We start from the raw sequence: 21225 nt of genomic DNA, 5'->3' as shown, positions 1-21225 counted from the left end.
TAACTGCTGAACATTTCCATTCTGTAATTACCTCTGTACACACGAGTCTCCATTGTTCTACCGCCTACCTACGCATGACGGATTCACAGGAAACAGTAAAGCATGTAATCTAGTGTTCGTACTTTTAATTGTATCTAACTGTTTATTGTTCACTCTCCAAACTCTGTATCAGAGCCTAATTAACCTCTTCCACTTCTCTACCAACCCTTTCTTTTTCATTTTTAGCAGGGTCAAGGATTCTTTATGAGGAGATATCAGACAGACGGTACATGCCACAAAGAGGAGGTATACATCATCTGAAAGCTGGGAACATGAGTTTATTCTGAGATGCAGCTCAGCACTGTGTGTCAAGTTTTTCTAGTCTAGTCTATATAATAAACATTATGTCTTGGAAAGGTGGACCTGAATGCTTTAAAGCTTTGAAAGTTCAATCCTTGCCATGGCAATTGACGTCCAAATCAGCAGTTGACTTTCATTTTTGTTTTGCTATTTCTCAAGATAACTGGTATAAGTAAATTAGCACAAGGACAATATAAAAGAAGGAAAGGTCAATGGCAGGCACGTCAAATCGCACTATAGCCCATCATATCTTTGTTGTTTCAACTTTGACTGAGAAGTCCTTTTATGAGTTTAAAAGAATCATATATCACGTAATGTTGGCTGACATTTTTTTTTAATCTAATTGTGTGTCTGTTTTCCTTATTTTTGGTCTCCAAACAGATCATGACATCATCTGCATATAGCTTAACTCAAGCCCCACTTGGGTCCAAGATAGCTAACCTACCTGCAGCTAGTATTGTTGGCTACATGTGTTTGATTATCAATAACCTACCAAATCTGAAAATGTTATTGATGTTTACTAATATTCAGAGGGGCTAAGGTAGATAATGTTTTATATTATTGTCAGGAAGTGGTGCTACTCGCCAATTTATTGTAAATTTGGACCTTCAGCAGTTACTGGTACTTGTGACTTTGCTTGTCAGTGAACTAAAGAAACATTTGCACTTTGTTTAGCTAACGTTAGCCAGCAATGTCTCTTTTGAGTCAAACAGGAAGTCAGGTGCAGAAAGGACGAGAGTATCCAGTCAATTTTCAAAATAAAACACCCATGAAATCTCCGGATCGTATTTCACATTGCTACATCAACATCATAAAATCAAGAAAAAAATCGCGAAATGGCCTACAGTGGTCAATGTCTGGCATTATGATCTCGCAATCTGCCAATTCCAGCCGCTCACGTGCGCGCCGCTATAGTTCCAGTGGACATTGATGCCAGGACGGAGCGAGTCCGCGCCATTGCCGAATTGCACACGCGACAGATCCAGTGGACATCCGGCGTAAGGCATTGTAGCATACAGTCAAGTCCTAATTTGGCAGATATGTACCTAACTGACTGACCATATCATTTCTTCCAGCCAGAATAATAATCCGAGCCATTAAGAAGTGATCTGGTTATAACTGCAGTCTGGTCAAAGATAACGGATTGGACCCAGTTTGTTTATGTATCATGATGTAACATTAGCTATCTTGGACCAAACAGTGGCTTAAAACAGATCTGTAATTCATTTGTAGGCCAGTAACAAGGCAAACAAATGTGTATTTCAGATAAAAAATGTCAGCCAGCATCACGTTATGTGTCTTTTAATTTGGTGGCAGGATTTTTCAGTCAAAGTTGAAACAACAAGGATATGATGGGTTATAATTGCCGTGTCCACCGCATTGACTCTAATAGAAATGGCACCAAATTCTGGCTCCAATGCCGAAGTCGTCCTTTAGCTCGATACTAACACATAAATAGAATTACTATTAACACGTTAATGGAAATTAACATTGCAATAATGTTCTGTAAAAAAACAAAACAATCAATTTTACTTCGCATGCTTCACGTGCTCATGCCTGCAAGCATGTATTTCCTGTGCTCTGTGGAAACAAACTAATAGCTGCTGCCTAACTTCATGTTGCTAGCTCTTCACCTTAGCCCTTGTCCCAATTCTCCATCAGGTGAAGAGCTAACATGACGGAGAATTGGGACACCACTTCCCCTCACGTGAACACGCAAAACCAAGGGGAAGGGCCAAGACAAGGGCTAAGGGGAAGAAATGGAATTGGTCCTAGGTCTATAAGTGCTTAGGGCTTGAGTCAACGAATCTGTAAGGGATCCATTTGGGATTGAGGGAATGATTCCTGTCCCGCTCACTCCTGTTGACACTTCTTTCCTGTCACAACCCAGTCATGGGATGAATGGTGAAATTGACTATCATCCTTTGAGAATCCCACAAGAATCCCGTGACCAACAGGATCCCCAAAACAATGTCCGCCACTACAGTGCACAGAGGAGGAAGCCTTGGTCTGGACATCTGCTTGCTACAGCGGATCTCTTGAAATATTGGCCGTTTCCCCAAGAGGATTACTGTCGCCAGTCTGATAGCCAGTGGGTTCTGAGACTGATCTGTGCCCAACATGTTAACAAAGACATAACACCATGAAAATGGACTGCAGTGTAAAGCATTTATAGTGATGAGCTCCTATGTGGGTGACAGAGAGGACAACCTCACTTCTGGCTTACTCTATTCAATGAAGTGAACATGGAGAGGTCGTTTAGCTGGGATAGTGGAGGATAATAGGGAAGGAGGAAAATGTACGAATGGATAGAAGCCAAGAGGTGTGGCTGAGAAGTGATCATGAAAGACAAGGGAACAGAGAGAGTGAGATAGTCGTTCTGACTGAACTTCCTCAGAGCTTTATTGACAGCTCCGTCCACAGAAAGCCGGACTCGCCAGCATGAGATGTTTTGGCTCTCTTGTCCTTGTTGGTTTTCTTTGGTGCACAGAAAACAGCCTGGCGAGTTCAGTAAATAAGCAGCCATGTGCACAGTGCAACTTTAATGAAAGCAGCAGTGCTTTGGTTTGTAGCTTTATGCCAATCATCTTTGGTTTCTGCCTCTTCTTTGTAGTTCCTGCTGAGGTCTGCACACAGTCAGCAGAGTTGGAAATATCAGGGCTCATTTTTCTGTCTTCTGAGGAAGCTTTTTGCTGCCATTCAGTCTTATGACAAATAATTTCCAGAGAGAGAGAGAGAGAGAGAGAGAGAGAGAGAGAGAGAGAGAGAGAGAGAGATAACCCATCACATTAAACAGGAAGTCTTTGTTTGGCTTGTTCTAAGTTTCATTTCACTTTGTCCTGCTGGAAGAATCTGATGTCAGTATGTACAGGTAGGCGACATTATGATACGCTGTGCTTCCTTCCAGTGACCCAGCAAGTCTTCAATGAAGAAATAGGCTGTTTATAGGTGTCTTGCAAAATTATTTATTTAGTTTGGTTATGTTTTTGTCAAGTTAGGCAAACCAAAACTACTTGGTTGGATTTAGGGTCAGACTGTGCAAATGGTTGGAAGAAAGTGTCATTATCTGCTGTCTCCATTGTCAAAGTCAGACACTCTCTAAACATGCAACCTGCTGTCTGAGAGGTTTGCTGTGATGTAACGTCACACTACTTTCAGCTTTTCTTCTGAAAAGAAAGAGCCATTATTTCCATCAACAAAACCAGTCAGAGAAAGTAAACAGGGGCCAGATTTATGACGATTTTACACCTATTTTCCAGCCGCAGATTTGACGCATTGACATTTTCATTAGTGTTTCCAAGGTGCGTCTCTCTGCTTACTGCATATGCATTTCAGGTAGGATTGCGGAAATTACAGGAGGAGAAGTGTTACCAAAGGTTGATTATGTATTCATCTGGATTCACTGACATCACACAGTTTATCAGGTAGTTTTGTGAAAAACAGGAACACAAATAGCAGAGATAAGATTTAGAGAAGCCACAAGGAAGATAGTGGTGGGAAAAGAAACATGAGAATACCTTTGTTCTACAGAAATAATCCATCACTTTTTCACCTCCAATGACGTTTATTTGTCTCCTGTTGCATTCGTAATATAAATAGTCACAAAGATTGTAATACTAAAATTGTATGAGCAATTAATATTATGTTGATACAATAAAAGTAAATGTGTAAACCTGGGGAAAAAAAAGCAAACATGGAGTCCAGGCTGGTGTAAGCATTTTCAAATCGATTGATATTAAGCAAAACTCTGGACTGAACTGGACAGGTGTACCAGTATACTAGATTTTACCAGGCATCCCACTTGACTCAGCAGCCGCTCCTGAGTTAATAACACCGTATCCCAAATGCAAACAAGCTTCCAGCTATCACATCAGATCATGTAACATCGGCGCTCTTTCTCCACACTGATTCCACTGAATATGCTCTTTGTTACTTCATGTGAACAAACCATGCACCTATTAGCTGTGCGCACCAGATCAGACCGGAGACGTAACCGCTTAAAAGATGGGTGAGTAGTCTACTTGCTATCCTTTTATTCCTGAAAACACTTGTTTTATACTGTGATATTTACTGCAAGTAGGTTGTCATTAGCGATGGTCATTTACCAAAAATGTTCAGCTCCCTACAATCTTCCTCCAGTTGCCAGCGAAATAAAAAGGTATTACATAAATTCATTCTCATTTGAACTTTAAAAAACAGAATCCCAGTTTATCCGCAGTTTTAGTTTTCTTGAGAGACTAACTCTGCCATGTCTCATCTCAGCATGCAAACTAACACAAAGTGCTCCACTAATGTCTCCTCCCACCTCTACAGAAATTCAATTCCCTTCATGTTGCCGGGCTCGGCTCACGGCCTGTCAGACACCACTGGCTCTATTAGTCCATACATGTTGGATTTAGTGCCGTGACGCTCTCAGCACAGGTTGCTGATGTAGGCTACTTTATAGTTTGCCAGAATGTGTCATAAGGAAAAATGCTGGTTCAGCTGGTTTGCAAAAAATCAAACTGGTTTAAGCTCCTACACCGAACTGGACTGGCAAACCCGAAACTGATCCAACTCCCATCACTACATTACCATTTCTTTTTGAAACTTAGTGAATGCAGACATCCCACTGCTCAACAAGCATGAGCTCAGTTTCAGGATCAGTCCCGACGCTGACCATGTAATGAGTAGAGATGCAGCGACGGCAATTTTCTTGGACGATTTCTGGATTTTAAAAGTCAGACTTAGTGACACCGATTTTGGCCGATTCCAACTTTCTTTCTTTCTTTCTTTCTTTCTTTCTTTCTTTCTTTCTCAGACCTATAATTGACAGCAAACATATTGTGAATATTGTCTTTCAAATGACTGGAAACTTGGCTTGAAATAGTAAAAAGTCACACAAATGATATCAAAAACAAACGTCTCATTAAACATTGGCACAAACCTGGGTGAAAATAAATGTTCGTAACTATTAGAAAACCTAGTTTAAAAAAAAGAACAGCTCAATTGGATGCTCATACAGTTTCTCTGGATTATGGGGACTTGATCAGATCACGCTTGATTGACAGCTCCCTTTCAGCTTCAGGATCCTTACCACTTCTTTTTTCCTTCCAATCACAGGCATTAAAACATTTTGCTGCCACGGAACAAACTAACGCTATCAAATGGACCCTACTTGGTAAGAAAGCTTACTAGATGAACTAGCAAACTAGGCTAGGCTCACTAGGCTACCACCCAACTCAGATTCTTTTTTAACTACACCCCTCCTAATACGGCAGTAATCATTGAAGCGTTTTGCATTTCGATAGAACTGAATTCGATAGAATCGATTCAACTCAACAGACACAAGTGGCAACATAAAGCAATTAAATAGTCAGTAAAACAAACATACAAAGTCATTACCAAACACTTGCAGTGCACCCAAAAATGAAAATTCAGCCATTATCTACTCACCCATATGCCGAGGGAGGCTCAGGTGAAGTTTTAGAGTCCTCAGAACATTTGCGGAGATCCAAGGGGAGAGGAGGTAGCAACACAACTCCACCTAATGGAGGCTGACGGCGCCCCAGGGGCTTCAGGACACTTGGATCACTACGGACGAGCAGCATGGAGATATTTTGTGGTTTCAATTTCAATTTCTTCAACTTCACCTGAGCCTCCCTCGGCATATGGGTGAGTAGATAATGGCTGTTTTCATTTTTGGGTGCACTATCCTTTTAACACACTAAATCAGCTCATTGTCTGTCTGTGATTTAAAACTCATCAGTCACTTTGTTGAGTTAAGGATACGGGTGATGATACTTGTGATGATGGACTTCTTAGATACGTTTTTAGTTGCCAGAGGAACTCTATTGCACCTCCTTGAGCCCAAGAGCTCAAACTGGCATAAGAGAGGGCGAGAGCTATCTACCAAGATACTCTTCGCTTTCTGTCTCGTCCTTGCCATTGTCACAATCCTAGAGAGTTTATTTTTGGATGTACAGTTAAGATGACCATACCAGATAGGGAGGTCAGAAGTTAAAACACTCTTGACCATAGATTTGTGCACTAATTGTAAAACCTGCTGACTAATACTGAGGCCACTACGTTACCTAAGACGATAGAGTCACTGTGAGCATCTCTTGAGAATATACTCAGTATGTCCAGAGAAGCTCACCTGGGAGTCCAGACCTGTACCGTGGTATTTAAAGTTTTCCACAGTTTCAACATGTTGGCCATCAAGTGAAACTGGCTCTGTCGTCAGGGTCTTGTCCTTGCTGCTGGTTGCAACATGAACGATCGATTGGTTAGATAAAAATATTATTTCGACAATATAATACACATCGCAACTGCAAATTCATATTTGGCCCAAATTGTTTGGGCACATAGAGAGAAACTGGAAGTCTTTGTCAAGAAATAAGGTAAAAAAAAGTGACATCCGCATCTTTTAAAAAACAGCACAAAAAGACTAAACATCTCTGGTATTAGTGGAGCAGACAGAGGCGGTCGTAAATGTGCTGTAACTCTAAATGACGCCATTAACTCTGAGAAAGCAACAGGATACTGAACGAATCCATAAAAAACTCTGCTTTCCAGTAGCTCCTTAACTGTAAATAATACCCATTCCCTAGCTGAACTAAAGTGCACATGTACACAACTTGCCCACACACAAACACACGTACACACACACATTTGGAGGCAGGTTACCTGGGAGGCCCTGGAACAGGTGTCCCTCTTCCACGGGCGGCTGACTTGCCCCTCACCGATGGCACCTTGGCATCCTCTGAGCCACCGTTCAGGTATGTGAGCTCCTGCAGCTGGGCCTGTCTGATCTCATCATTGTAATCCTGCACACAGAGAGGCAGCGTGTTCACACACACACACACACAAACACAGACAGCAATAGACTCGCTTTCAATTACACTGTATTAAATTTCGTCCTTTATCTCCAGGGCTACAGCCCCGGGAATATCTAATTAATGTACTTTACAGTACTGCCGTGACCGCTGTTCCTGAGGCAGCAAAACATTTCAGATCTCCCGTTGATAAATCCTCAGCACCCCGTTTGCCTTTATCTTCTCACACAGTTTTCTTTTGCCACTAAATTAAAACACATAATTAACATGGAAATAGGTCTTTAATCATAAAGCGACTGATATGATTGTCATGTGTCCGCTCTATCGATAAATATGTTTCATGGCAACAGCAGGGAGAGGCAACATGGAGGAGGGATGGGGGAGGGGTCTGCTGATAATTAATGATGAGATGTAAATCATCATAGCTCTGAGCATTGGAGAGATCATCCATAATGAATGGAGGAAGAGTAAATAAGCTCCATGCTGCATGCTGCTGCCAAGGAGAGGTTGGCCCGCGCAGAGATCCCCTCCTGCGCTCTTTTATTCCTGTTATACCCACGACTTCCCACTCAGGATCACACACATCGAATCAGCACACACACACTCCTGCCCTGACAGAATTACAGTGCAAGTAACAGACAAAAAGTGCAAGGGAAAGTTGTCTCTTCTGTTTCTTTCTTCACTGTGGACAGGCTGAAAATGAGTCAGCCCGGGCACAAAGAGCTCCTGGAAAGAAATCCAGGCAGAGAAAGTGTGTGTATGTGAGGAAGGAAGGGAACGTACTGGTATGAGAAACTTCTTGATCTCCTCCAGAGCATGACCCATCCTGGCGTAGGCCTCAGCTGGCGGGGCGAACACCTCGATGAGGACGTGCAGGTCTTCGTTCAGGTGGTGATATTTGGCCTCGCCGCTCTGCCGTAGCTCTTCCTCCTGATGGGACAAAAAAACACTTTGGTATCATATATCTGTCGAGGGAACGGGCGCGAGTTAGCTGTCACAGTCAGCAACATTTATCTTATTTTTTCTGTATTTCAGCAGGATTTACTGCGGGGAGTTTTTCCATAACTGTTGCATAATGAGGTCTGATGCCTCGGTGCGGGAGAGTTACAAAAAGACAGACAGAAAATATTTATGTGGGTTCTTGTAAATGTATATGTCTGCGAACAGGCAATCCCTACAATCTCTTCCACCGCGGCTGTCACTTTTAAGCGATTGCTTTTGTCCTCACACAGCTGCTTGTCCTCATAACAAATGTACAGATGAAGTATGTGCTTGCATGCACTTGATCATAATATCTCCTCCGCTTCATGCATTTTATCTCATCTGTGCAATCACTGCGGCTCTGTTTAAATGAATTCAGCAGCTTTAGGAGGCAAGAATATACTATAAAGAAAAAGAAAAGCAAACATCCTAAAAAAAACCTTAATGTGGACAGAGAGGTTTGGACCAGTGGTTCTCAATCAGGGGTCCTTAAGGGAGTCCCCAGAAAGAATGGGGAGTAGGTTATTTTCACTCTTTAATTCAATAATTTAGCCAAGGGTGAGTATTCTGATCGTAGATTTTACTTCCTCCACAGTTCCTCCTCAACTGTAGTTGAAACTATTGAGTTCTGGTTGTAATCATACCTAACAACCAACATCTTCTTAGATGGAGGTAGAGCCACAACGATCTGCAGTTGTGAATGTTCTCTGGTGTCTTTATTCCTCCATGACAGTAAACTGAATGTCTTTGATTTGTGGACAAAACAAGACATTTAAGAACATCGTCCTGGGCTTTGGGATATACTCATCAACATTTTCACCATTTTCTGACTACAACTAATCAAGAAAGTAATCTACAAATTAATCGCAGCTGTAAAAGGGTGGTTAGCACTGTCGCCTCACAGCAAAGTTTGATCCCAGGAGGGAGCCCTTCTGTGCGGAGTTTGCATGTTCTCCCTGTGTCAGCGTGGGTTTTCTCTGGGTACTCCAGCTTCCTCCCACAGTAAATGGACCTGCATTTGTATAGCGCCTTGCTAGTCATCTAGTGACCACTGCTTTTTACACTACGAGTCACATTCACCCATTCAAACACACATTCATTCTGGCAGCCGAGGCTACCATACAAGGTAACACCTGCTACTCAGTTTTAACACACTCACACACCAATGGAACAGCCATCGGGAGCAATTTGGGGTTCAGTATCTTGCTCAAGGATACTTCAACATGCAGCCTGGAGGAGCCCGGGATCGAACCGCTGATCTTTCGATTGGTGGACGACCTGCTCTACAGCCGCTCCCAAAGACATGCAGGATAATTGACCTATGGCTAAGCCCCGCCCTCAAATGCGATGAGCCAATCACAGTGCATATAGCCATTCCCATACACACAAAAATGGTCAAACGGTGTGCATGGGGTACATGCAACTCTGACACAAGGTATCTTGAGAGGCTGGGCGACGAGGTGTATTTTTTACACTTTAAACCACATCTTAACCGAGAAAAGTGTCTCCTTTGGATAAAGTTGTGTGGTAACGTTAGACCACAACATCAACTCAACGTGAATAAGATTAACAATGATGTCTACATCTGTTCTAAGGTAAGTCAACATTGTGTTTGAGGCAACATATTGTCACTTTGCTGGAAAGAAATATAAAGTTATCTTTAACATCTCTAGCTAACGTTAGCTAAAGTTAGCCTAACGTTAGCTCCTAGCTGCGTTGTTCATCATGTCACCTTGTTTGCTGGGAGTTCATTAGCCTATTTTGTTCTAGTTTTGTACTTTGGTGATCGTACATCATTGTTAGCTGTTGTCCAAAGGGCTCTAGTTAAGCTAACGTTAACTTCTGGAGCTTAGCTTCATTAACTTATCTGTAATGGCAGAGATAACAAAGGTTGGCAAACGTTATGCTGAATGATTCAGTGTAAATACTGTAGCACCAAACTAACGGAGAGACACTCTTGGTAAAGATGGTAAAAAGGCCGTTATCCTTTTCTCATATTCTGAGCCAAAAACCTTAACTTCAGTGGCACTTTAACTTGTTGTCTTTGATGGTGACGGCAACCAGATGCGGTTCACAAGCGTACACTGTGACCTGTAAATTTTGGCTTGTAATTTAAGCTTTTCATCGACCTTCTCAACAATAAAATGATGAATATATCCCTCCAATGCGTAGTTTAGGCCCTTTTGGTTACTTCTCAATGACATCTGATCGTTATGTCCCCAAAAATCATCAATTGCCTCCTGTGAAATGCCGTGTACTGTGACACCTGCCATAGCGCCGGTCACTGAATGTTGATAGTTTGTCTGAGTGAGTGGAGGGGGGCGTGGCTTAGCCATAGGTCAATTGGTGACTCTAAATTGTCGTAGGTGTGAATGTGAGTGTGAATGGTTGTCTGTCTCTATGTGTCAGCCCTGCGATAGTCTGGTGACATGTCCTGGGTGTACCCTGCCTCTTGCCCAATGTCAGATAGGCTCCAGCCCCCCCGCGAGCCCCAAGAGGATAAGCGGTTAGAAAATGGATGGATGGATGCAGCTGTAGATGGAGGTCAACAAAGCAAGGGGCCCCAAGGGTCCTTGAGGAATTTAACGTAACGTAACGACTCATATATCTAACAAATGAGCATCCCATGAATGATGTCACGTATGTAATGTTAAGTTACATATGTAAAGAAAAGCTATGCACTTTTGTAAAGTTATGCAGGTTGGGTTTAGGCAAGTAGAGGTTAAGGAAAAGAAACATGTCGACAACATACCTTGAAATAGCTCAAAGTACACTTGGTTTCACACAGTTTAGAATACCGTCTTGCATCCACTTCCCCAAATTGCTTACCTTAGACTACTTCTGTCTTTACTCCCATCAGTGCATTTGTCAAGTGATTGCAGGCTTTTCGCAGGTAATTACATGGGTTATACACTTACACTTACTGGGTCATGATTACGTGGGTTATGGATGATTGTAGTAAATAAGTTTTCATAGGTAACAACCATAATCTTTTTGAATGGAGGCCCTTGATGCAAAATTCAAATTGGGGTCCCGGACCTAATGTGTACCAATTTAGGGGTCCTTCAAAGGGAAAAGGTTGAGAACCAGTGGTCTAAACTAATGGTTCTCAACCTTTTTGTGCCACGGGACCCACAGTGGTCCTTGAGGGATTTCCAAGGGGCTCCCAGAAAGATGGGGAATACTTTATTTTAATTGTTAAATTCACCATGGAATTGAGCCCAATGTGTTTATCTCCTCCACTTTAGTTGGCAACAATATAATTCTGGTCGTAATAGCAGTGTATCCTCATACAGTGGTTTGTAAGATATCACACAAAAATGCACATGCAACAATTCCTATATCTAACAAATGAGCATCCCATGAATGACGTTACATATGTAATAAAAACTACATACTGTTGTAAAGTTATGCGGGTTAGGTTAAGGAAAAGGAACACACTGAAACACAAACCTTAAAATAGCTCAAAGTACACTTGGCTTCACACATTTCAGAACACTTCTTGGGGTGTTTGGGACTCCTTAATCACCCCACATTCACCGCCCAAGTAGTCTACTTACCTATGCAGACTACTTATTTTTCTGCTCCTGTCAGTGCATTTGTCAAGTGATTGCAGGCTTTTTGCAGGTAATTACATGGGTTATACACAAAGTACTGGGTCATGATTACGTGGGTTACAGATGATTATGGTGCATAACTTTTCTCAGGTATACGTGAGCAGTGCATGAGTACAGCCTGATCGTATCTAACGACCATTATCATTTCAGATGTAGGTCCCTGAAGCTAAATCTAAAAGGTCGAGAACCACTGGTTTAGACCTTAAACAAATGACAAATCTGATCTAATTGTCAACAACAGTACACAACAGAATACAGAAACAGAAAGTCCAAGACAAAAAGAAATCAAAATACTCAACACCCTTCACTTGACTGGCAGGTGATTCCTGGCAAGTAAAGTGCGAAAGACCACAGCAATCAACACACTGCACCAAAGAGACTAATTAAAAGTAAAGCTCTAAAGGATTATCACCTTGAAAAGGATAATAATAAACACTTTTAGATGGCATCTATGCAACCCTGCCTCCTACAAGCATTTATATTAACTTCCTTGTCTAGTATGTATTAAAGAAACATGATTTGGTACGGATACCCATGGTGACTCAAGGATTGACCCCTCTGACCTGTCCTTCAGTCAAAATGCTCACTTCATCAGTGAAAGATCTCTTCATCTACAACATGGATTGACACAGATTTTGGTACAGACATTCCTGTCCCTAGGGGGATGAATCATAATTCCTCTGTTGATCCCCTGACTTTTTTCCTGAAGACTGTTGAATGGATTACCGTGCAATTTGGTGAACACATGCGCAGTGAACTTTGGTGATCCCATGCTTTCGTATCGAGCACCATCACTGGTCAAATTTTGTCTAGTACTTTGGTTAAGCCATTAAATATTTTGGTTCCCTTTACTATGAATATTGCAGCCTCACAGAGCCACAAGCATGGCTGTTGACTGCACACTCTATCACATGTGTTGTTAGGTTTAGACAAAACACTTGGCTGGTTCGGTTAACTTTCACAGTCACATCACGGCCACATTGTTGTTGACACAGATATGTTTGGTGTGGTAATGTTTACCATGTACACATTTTTAGTTTAGTATGTTAGCGTGCTAATACACAACGTACTAAACACAAAGTACAGCTACTTCAGGTATCTGCTCAATAACCAGTGACGATATTTTTGGTTGTAAATGAATCACAATCAACCTCAATGGGATGCTTAAGAAGTCAGAGGATCACCAAAGTTGTTCAGGTACTTTCACTGATGACTACACATGTCTGTAAAAGTTTTCATGACAATTCACCCAACAGTTGCTGAGTTATTTCCGTCTGAACCAAAGTGGTAAACTGTCTGACCAACATGGAGCCACGCTGCTGGCTTGGCAGAAAATGTAACACAGACAAACGAGATTACATGTACTGTTTTGTAAATGGTACTTCAGATCAGCTGTATGTGTTAGTTAGTTGGTTTTTTTTAGAGCTGATCTGTGGTGGTCATATTTCAAAACGCTGTCTTCATTAATAAACAGATCCATCCATTCTGATGTCAATTGCAAGATGTCGATCAATTTGTTAGGTCAGACGTGTTGTGACTGACGCTGCCAATAAAGTCTGTTCGAAACAGCTGCTACATGAGACTTACATTTCAATGACGCCTTTACTTGAATGCTTTGCACTGAATAACACAAACACAGTGGTGTCTCAGTTCACTAGCTGGAGAAAATACCAAGTATTTCAGTGGCTGACAGCAACTCTAAAAAAATCTAATCACCCGTTGCCACCACAAGTGCTGGTAGTGCAACTAATTCATGTTTCGAATTAAATAACCCAACTAAAACTACTGACATTTAAACAGGATCATTACTTGTTACTTTTGTCTTAATCATAGCAGAAAACAAAACCAATCCACAATTTTTTTTTTCCTAGTTCTGATGTCACATCACCCGTAGTAACACATAGTTCAGGTGAGTTGTGCTCAGTGTGTTTATATTTGGGAGAACGACTGACAGAGAGACAGGAGGAGAAGGTGGAAGGTGGGCTATTGCATGTAAGGTTTATGTAAGCTTTTAACAACAACGTTACTCAGAACGCCGGAGTTGCACTGTGCACATTTAGATGGTTTTCTCAAGGCAATTGAATCGAACGCAACTGGACTCAGTTTTGTCTTAGAAGACGTTTCACCTCTTATCCAAGAGGCTTCATCAGTTCATGCTTGTCTGACTAGGCTGGAGTTAGTCTGACAAACTGGAGTGGAAACAACCCAGGTATTTCACCTCTGAGGAGGTCTTCACAAGGCCAATGATGTCACTGGTTCGTTAGTGCTCCAATGGTGTGTCAACGACGGTCGCTGAAACTCCTGCTGCAACGGTGGTCGTTGGAGTCGTTAGAGTCACATGAGGCCATTCATGAACGACCATTTTTTTTTGAGGTTAAGCTGTTAAATCTCCTGGGCATGAAAGGACAGCACTATAGGTGGGGGATAGATGGTGTCGCAGACCTCCTCCCCTATTGAGAGATGTCTGTCTTCCCTGTCCAAAATGTGCACATTGCTGCCTTCAAAGGAGTGTACTTTCTCCTTGAGGTGTAAATAGACAGCTGAGTCTTGCCCTGAAGAGTTAGCCCTTCTGTGTTGGGCCATGCGTTTGTTTAGTGGTTGTTTTGTTTCACCAATGTACAAGATGGTTTGCATTTGTATGGCAACGTTCTAGACTTTTGACCACTCACCTGTCACATTCACCCATTCACACACTGGTGGCTGAGGCTACCATACAGGATGCCACTTGCTACTCAGCAACCATTCACATTCTCTCACACACTGATGGAACAGCCACCGGGTAAAATTTGGGGTTCAGTATCTTGCCCAACGACAGTTCAAGATGTGGACTGGCTGAGCTGGGGATTGAACTGCCAATCTTCAAATTAGAGGACGACCCGCTCTACCTCTGAGCCTACCTCTGAGACCTTCCGGCAACGCAATGAATGGTATAAATCCATCAATCAGCATCTGACTGTCACTGTGTACACAGTAACTGACATTCCAGGCTCTTGAGCTTGCTTTCTTGGAAATATGAACTTAAGTTTTGCCTCCTCAAGATCAAGAACCAAATATCTCCATAGTGGTTTGTTGTAGTCTATGTGCAGGATGTAAATGACTGTTGAGGTCACTTTTATTTTATTAGGCCCATCAAGATAAGAAATTACTGTCAATTGTCTGAGAAACAGTTCCACTACTTAGTTTTCATCAGAATGACAATGGAGACACTCACAGATAAAGTCTGACAGTTTTATTGTCCCACACTGAGCCACAGCTACACTAAAACAATATAGCTATTTGTGCATTCATAGCAATCAGAAGCAAAAGTTACCTTTAAGTGTGGTGATTTAATAACTTTTGAGAGAAGTAACTGTAACTTATTACTAATTTTAGTAACTTGCACAACACTGGCCACCACAGAGGGTGTGAACATGTAGAAAGTTACAGATTTTAGCTTTAACCAGGTGAGGATATACGCCAAGAGAGCATGTATTGTTGTTTAGTTACGCACTCAAACCCCTGAAAGCAGAGCAGATGTTACTCGCTCCTCTCCAGCTCTGCCTGAAGAAGCCCAGTTCATTTAGACTGCAGTATGAACCATGTAAACAGTGAGGGGTTGCACAGGCCATTCAGGCCCGACAGAAGCAGGCCAGTATAATGTTATTGATGGCGAGAAATAGGACAGCAAAAACCCCAAATGTCTCCCAACACATTACACAAAGGAAACAACAGGTTTGGCGTCCCAGTTTCTCCCTTTCAACAAAAAAAAGGAAAAAAAGTCTTCTCCGGGGCCTCTCCAATGGCGGCAACTTCCTCTTCCCCTTCTCCCTCTCTAGCACCGTGCAAGCCAGTGTCTCTGATGTCACCTAATTATAAATAACCTTCTTTTAAGAGTGCCTGTGGTATGTTAATGATATGTTAATTTCCCCCATAAATCTGTGCTTTACGAGCAGAGGGCCCCTTTGCGCATAGCACCAGCCCTGACGGAGCTGCTGGTGTCGAGCAGGGAGCGAAAGCAGGGTGTTAGAAAGAGACGACTGCTTGCAGATCTGTCTCTCCTTTTCCTTTCATGTGTTCCTTGGTATATTTGCATGAAAAAAAGGAGATATGAAAAACAATCATTACCTAGTGCTTTAACTATCCTCTGTCAAAATAACAGACGAACCAGTCTGACGTTAGCACGTGTCATCTGAGGACTTCCTTTTTATTTATTTGTTCTTTTGGTCCATCTTTCCATCTTTTCCAGTCTATTCAACATGTTCAAAGTGACAGTGTTACACCAAGTGAATATCTCATTTGGTATGAAGCCAATCTGTTAGTGTGACCACATCATTTGCATATGATATCATAGATATAATAGCAGTTTTCATACGAGCGGGCCCCTCCCCCAGCGCTGATAAGAAGCATCGGTGATCCAGCAGAGTCCCATAGCAGCTAAGCAGCCCATGGCGAGAGATTACAGCTGTCTGTATCTCATATCTACTGGCAGCATCTTCCTCCTGTTCACATTTTTTTCCTCTAAATCTGCTTATGAAAAGCCGTTCACCCTGGAAACAGAAGGCCACAGCGCTCTGGACGCAGGAGCTCCTGCAGACGGAGCTCAGAGGTAAAGAATATTTTCAAGCTGGGAGCATCACATTCAAATGAAACTAAGGACAGACACTAGATGAAGTGCAGAGCTCTATCAGCTTTGTTCATCTACACTTCTGACACACATATTTTGAGGAAATCTCTCTAGCAGCTTGTAGCAGTCATCAGCAGCACCAAGAGGAGCCATACTGTATCTGCCCCTTACTGGTCTCCCTTTACTGGTAAAAGAGTGGCAGGGGCACCCCAGGGGCTGAAAAATGAAGCCAAAAACTGCAGTTCCTTTAATGGATCCTCTTGACGCTGGCTCCAGGAGAGTGCCAATCCCCATAGACCCCCATATTAAAATAGAGTGCTCCAGGGATGACGTTTTTCTGTAGGCTGATGCAGAAGTTAGTGTCGCCCTGGTTTCCTCATCAAAGAGCTTTAGGATTTTTTCATTGAATTTTGGATTACTACAGAAACTAAGCTCTGTGGCAAACAGACGTTTATGGTACTCAGTTTTGTTCAGCAAGATTATCTTTATAAATACACACCATTTTTATGATTTTTGATGCCTAAAGCAATCGCCAGAAGTAAAATGCTTATGTTAGGCTATAAACAAACTACACTTTGGTTGCATGATCTTTTTTTTTTTTTTGTTATTTCTGGGGACTTTTTGCCCTTAATTGTTGGAACAAATATAATGTGAAGGTGACGGGAGGTTGCATGACTTAACATTCCCTACCACAATGAGGCCATGCTCTGCGTATGACATCCTGTCGTCTCACCAAGCCTCTTGTAGGCATCGCCTTTTCTAAGACACATAGAAGCTTCATAACAGACGAGTGGGGTATGTACTGATGTATTTTATGCCATAGCACCAAACATGAAAGCCTCCTAAGCTTTTTGTAAAACACAGACCTTATTTCAGGCATCTGACAAAAAGTCATCCAAAAAATGCAAGGGAACTGGAAGTGCAAAAACTCATTTATGGATTCTAGGACTCTCTCCTTACAGCAGAAATAAATGTGTTTAAATCCTGCTACAAAAAAGGTTCTGGCCTTTATAGATACTTTCCCCATTAATGACAACTTTTAACTAACTTCTTTTTTGATATCTGTCACCTATTTAAGTGTTATTAAGGCTTAAAGTTATGCATAATTAAAGGCATGGCCACTTTGAGTGACAGGAGGGTGCCATTCCATTGTAAAGTCGCTACCATTGGGACAACATTGGTATAGACGTAGCAGCAATTGTTGTCACTATTTCAGTGTATTTAAGCTCTTGAAAGTTAACTGAAACATTTTGGTCACCCAATGCTGCGCTCGTTTTGTACTCGGAGGTCGGAAGTCGGAAGTGGGAATGACGTCACCTCCGAGTTGACAACAGTTTTTGCATTCTAGTTGACGATGGTGGACAAGTTGGAAAAAAAAACATGGACGCCCGCAAGAAAGCCTTTGTTGCCCTTGCACTTTCAGAGTATAGACAGCTTCAAAACCATCATGCACTCCAACTGATGAAAGCCGCAGATGAGGCTGACCTAATGTAAAATAAATAAGATAAAATTGCTGTAAACAATACTTTAGCACTATGTATGTGACTGGCAGCCATCTTGAATTGGTAAGTCAGGGTTGATGCGGTTGCTCCGAGTTTCCGAGTTGGAAATCCGATCTCAGGGTGCGTTCGAGTTTAAACTTCTGACTGGGAACCGGGAATTTCCGACCTCCGAGTACAAAATGAACGCAACATAAAAGGTCCTGTTCAGTAGGGTTGGGTCGGCATGAGAAAAAAAAAAAAAAGGTCCGGTTTTTGTGAAAAACCGCATCATGTCGGTAATACTGGATTTTCGCCACTTGGGGGCGCAATTGACTCATTTAAAATAAAAAACAACCATAGGACAACAGAGTGACAGTAACACCTTGTTTCTGTTTGTCAGTGCAAACAAGGGCTGCCTCCTTCGTCTGGCTCAAAGCCAAAGTGTTGCCATGTTGGCGCATTCTTTGATTTCTTCAAGACTANGACTCATTTAAAATAAAAAACGACCATAGGACAACAGAGTGACAGTAACACGTTGTTTCTGTTTGTCAGTGCAAACAAGGGCTGCCTCTTTCGTCTGGCTCAAAGCCAAAGTGTTGCCATGTTGGCGCATTCTTTGATTTCGCCATTATCGACTCCCCGTCACTGTTAAACAAACTCCAGGCTACAGTAGAGGCCTCGGCGCATGCGCACTCGCACCCCCTAGCTCAGTCCCCGTCCCACTCCCCTCTCTCTCCTGCTCGCTGTGCGCTTGGCGAAGAGGCAGACACAGGTGCTCACAGACTCGGGCGTACTATAAGCGGAGCGGACTCCGCGAGGAATGTCCGCAGTCATTCGGGCTTCCATAGTCAAGTACACTTCCGCGTTGTGAAAAATACATGCCGAGCAGTCTTTTGTGTGACACTGGTGCGCGGAGCGGAGTCCACGCGGTCGTAAAATCTGAGCTTTGCGCGCACAGGGCTTGTGGACGTCCGCTTTTAGTCTGGGCGGACCTCCGCGGAGTCCGGTCCGCATATGTTCCACCGTAAAATTACCTATGCGGTCCGGGCGGTCTCAAAAAAAAAAACCCCAGTCCAAGACGGAGTACCGAACCGAATTGGTATTACCGAGAACCGACCCAACCCTACTGTTCAACGTTTGCTAGTGAGNGCTTTTAGTCCGGGCGGACCTCCGCGGAGTCCGCTCCGCATATGTTCCACCGTAAAATTACCTATGCGGTCCGGGCGGTCTCAAAAAAAAAAAACCCAGTCCAAGACGGAGTACCGAACCGAATTGGTATTACCGAGAACCGACCCAAGGAGTACCGAACCGAATTGGTATTACCGAGAACCGACCCAACCCTACTGTTCAACGTTTGCTAGTGAGAAAAGACCCTAAAAGGAGTCTGACATTCAGTTTTTCAGGTAAGTTTTCTGGAATTTTTGCCTTTATTAAAAAGGAAGTTGTAGCATGAAGTGGGAAGAAAGAAGGGATGACACACAGCAAAGGGCTGGGGTTTGAAGGCAAGGACACGGCCTTTATACATGGGGCACCTGCTCTAGGTGAGCTAATGGGTGCCCCAAGTACATTATGATTTAATGGTTTTGGCAGAGTAGAGGACTCTTGCAAGAAAAGGGAGAGTGCGTGCTTTACGGTGAGTAAGGACTGGTGAGACGGTGGAAATGTGAGATGCTGTCCTGTTCCTGCTGTGGATCATTGCTATACCCAGAATAAAAAGAGAGGGCTCCCCACCAGAATGCTTGAGTTTGCAAAAGGTAACGGGACACATCAATAAAAGGGATGAAGACATTGACAATGACATAAGAATAACTGATACATTTAATAGCTACTGCGCAATCAGCATGGAGTCATATACTGTGCCAGTGTCAACAGACTGACTCAGTGAGCCTGTACGCTGGTAAGAACAATAAAATGTGTAATTTGTTGTAAAGCATTGTCACCCTGAACTTCACACTCTCACAGGTCATATTCTTGTTAATGTGATGTAAATTACATCACCTCTACATCTTCAAATCATAATTAACTTACAAATGATTTGCAGGCACGAACACAGGTTAGGTTCATTTTTTACTGTGGGACAGTGCTTACACATACAGAGCAGTCCTCGCAGACAATGGAGGTATTTCTCTGCAGCAGCTCGCAATTAAACCCGACACAGGACTTAGCAAAAGTGAAACAAAGTGATTGTTTTGTCTATCAGGAAAATTAAAGCGGGAGTACAAGTCCCAGGGAGGAAAATGGATGAGTTAATCACGGCGCTAACGAGAAGGGGGCGCGGGAACACGGAAGCCTTTACATCATCTGCTCTGACAGCGACAGGACAACCGAGGTGCCATAACCAGGCGGGGAGACTCTGACTCCGACAGCTCGGTGCCTTTCAACCTCTCTGCACTCACATTCTTGTCAACACAAGATCAAGGTCCCGCAGCAGCAAATATTTGAGCAATTATCCCAGCCCTTTGCCGTGTCTCCGCCATATGTAAGAGCTTAAAAGGAAATGTACTGAACACTGTATAGTTTCATCCTCCAACACATCCATTATACTGCAGTTTTCTGAGCAGCGAGACCACAATTACATGTCTTATGCAGGGTGAAAACAGTACATTATTTCCTTTGCTGTCATTCAGGTGCGACCCAGGAGTACAGTCGAGATGTAACAGAACGCAATTTTCAAATCGTAAAGCCTGTTTCATGATCTAACCAACCAGGAACACCAGGCCCAGTGAGCCTCACATGCACGTACACTGCCCTGCACTCCACGTGGCATCTGCCAATGAGGCTAGATGAAGACAACAACTTGTAAAACCACATGCAAGTGTTGATGCTCACAGGACTACAGTGTGAAAAAGGCCAGAGCAGAGGCTGGTTTTAAATGCGATCCACACGTTTACATATCAGATAGCTATAAGTGTAGTGCTATGTGTGCATAGCGAATGTGTCATCAAGTGAGAGAAAGAGTGATGGCGGATGCCCTCGGAGTAGAGAGGTGCTGGCAGTGAGAGCAGAGAACAAATTAGCGGTACAATAATCAAGTGATAGCAAGTGGTAGCAGGTGTAGGTTTCAGTTTGTCCACAAATAAACGCTGTAGCTCCTCGAGACCAAATACAGTTCTTGTGTTTTGCTTTCCAACCACTGAGTAAAGATGACATCAAATATACAATGAGGCTTTGAGTTACCTGAATATTTTGGAGTGGCAGAGCTATAATCAGTGTAAGGGTTCCTGCAGCTTAAAGGGATACTGCACCCAAAAATGAAAATTCAGCCATTATCTACTCACCCATATGCAGAGGGAGGCTCAGGTGAAGTTTTAGAGTCCTCACATCACTTGCAGAGATCCAAGGGGAGAGGAGGTAGCAACACAACTCCACCTAATGGAGGCTGACGG

At 42.8% G+C, this 21225-nt stretch overlaps 1 protein-coding gene across 2 annotated transcripts in view; it reads right to left on the bottom strand.

Moving 5' to 3' along the window:
• The window catches only part of khdrbs3 (KH domain containing, RNA binding, signal transduction associated 3), a 173047-nt gene that overhangs the window by 53662 nt on the left and 98160 nt on the right, over positions 1-21225 (bottom strand). The window contains exons 4-6 of one of the 2 annotated variants that reach the window (XM_050035377.1): positions 7941-8087; positions 7009-7148; positions 5776-5913 (exon numbers count right to left, since the gene is read on the bottom strand). In XM_050035377.1, the coding sequence (XP_049891334.1) occupies positions 5776-5913; positions 7009-7148; positions 7941-8087 (425 nt within the window). The remainder of the gene's footprint in view (positions 1-5775; positions 5914-7008; positions 7149-7940; positions 8088-21225) is intronic. The other variant, XM_050035378.1, reaches the window with a different exon arrangement.

Source organism: Epinephelus moara, chromosome 22, assembly GCF_006386435.1.
Source record: "Epinephelus moara isolate mb chromosome 22, YSFRI_EMoa_1.0, whole genome shotgun sequence".
Lineage (NCBI taxonomy): Eukaryota > Metazoa > Chordata > Actinopteri > Perciformes > Serranidae > Epinephelus > Epinephelus moara.
This window is presented reverse-complemented; position numbering and strand designations above follow the sequence as displayed.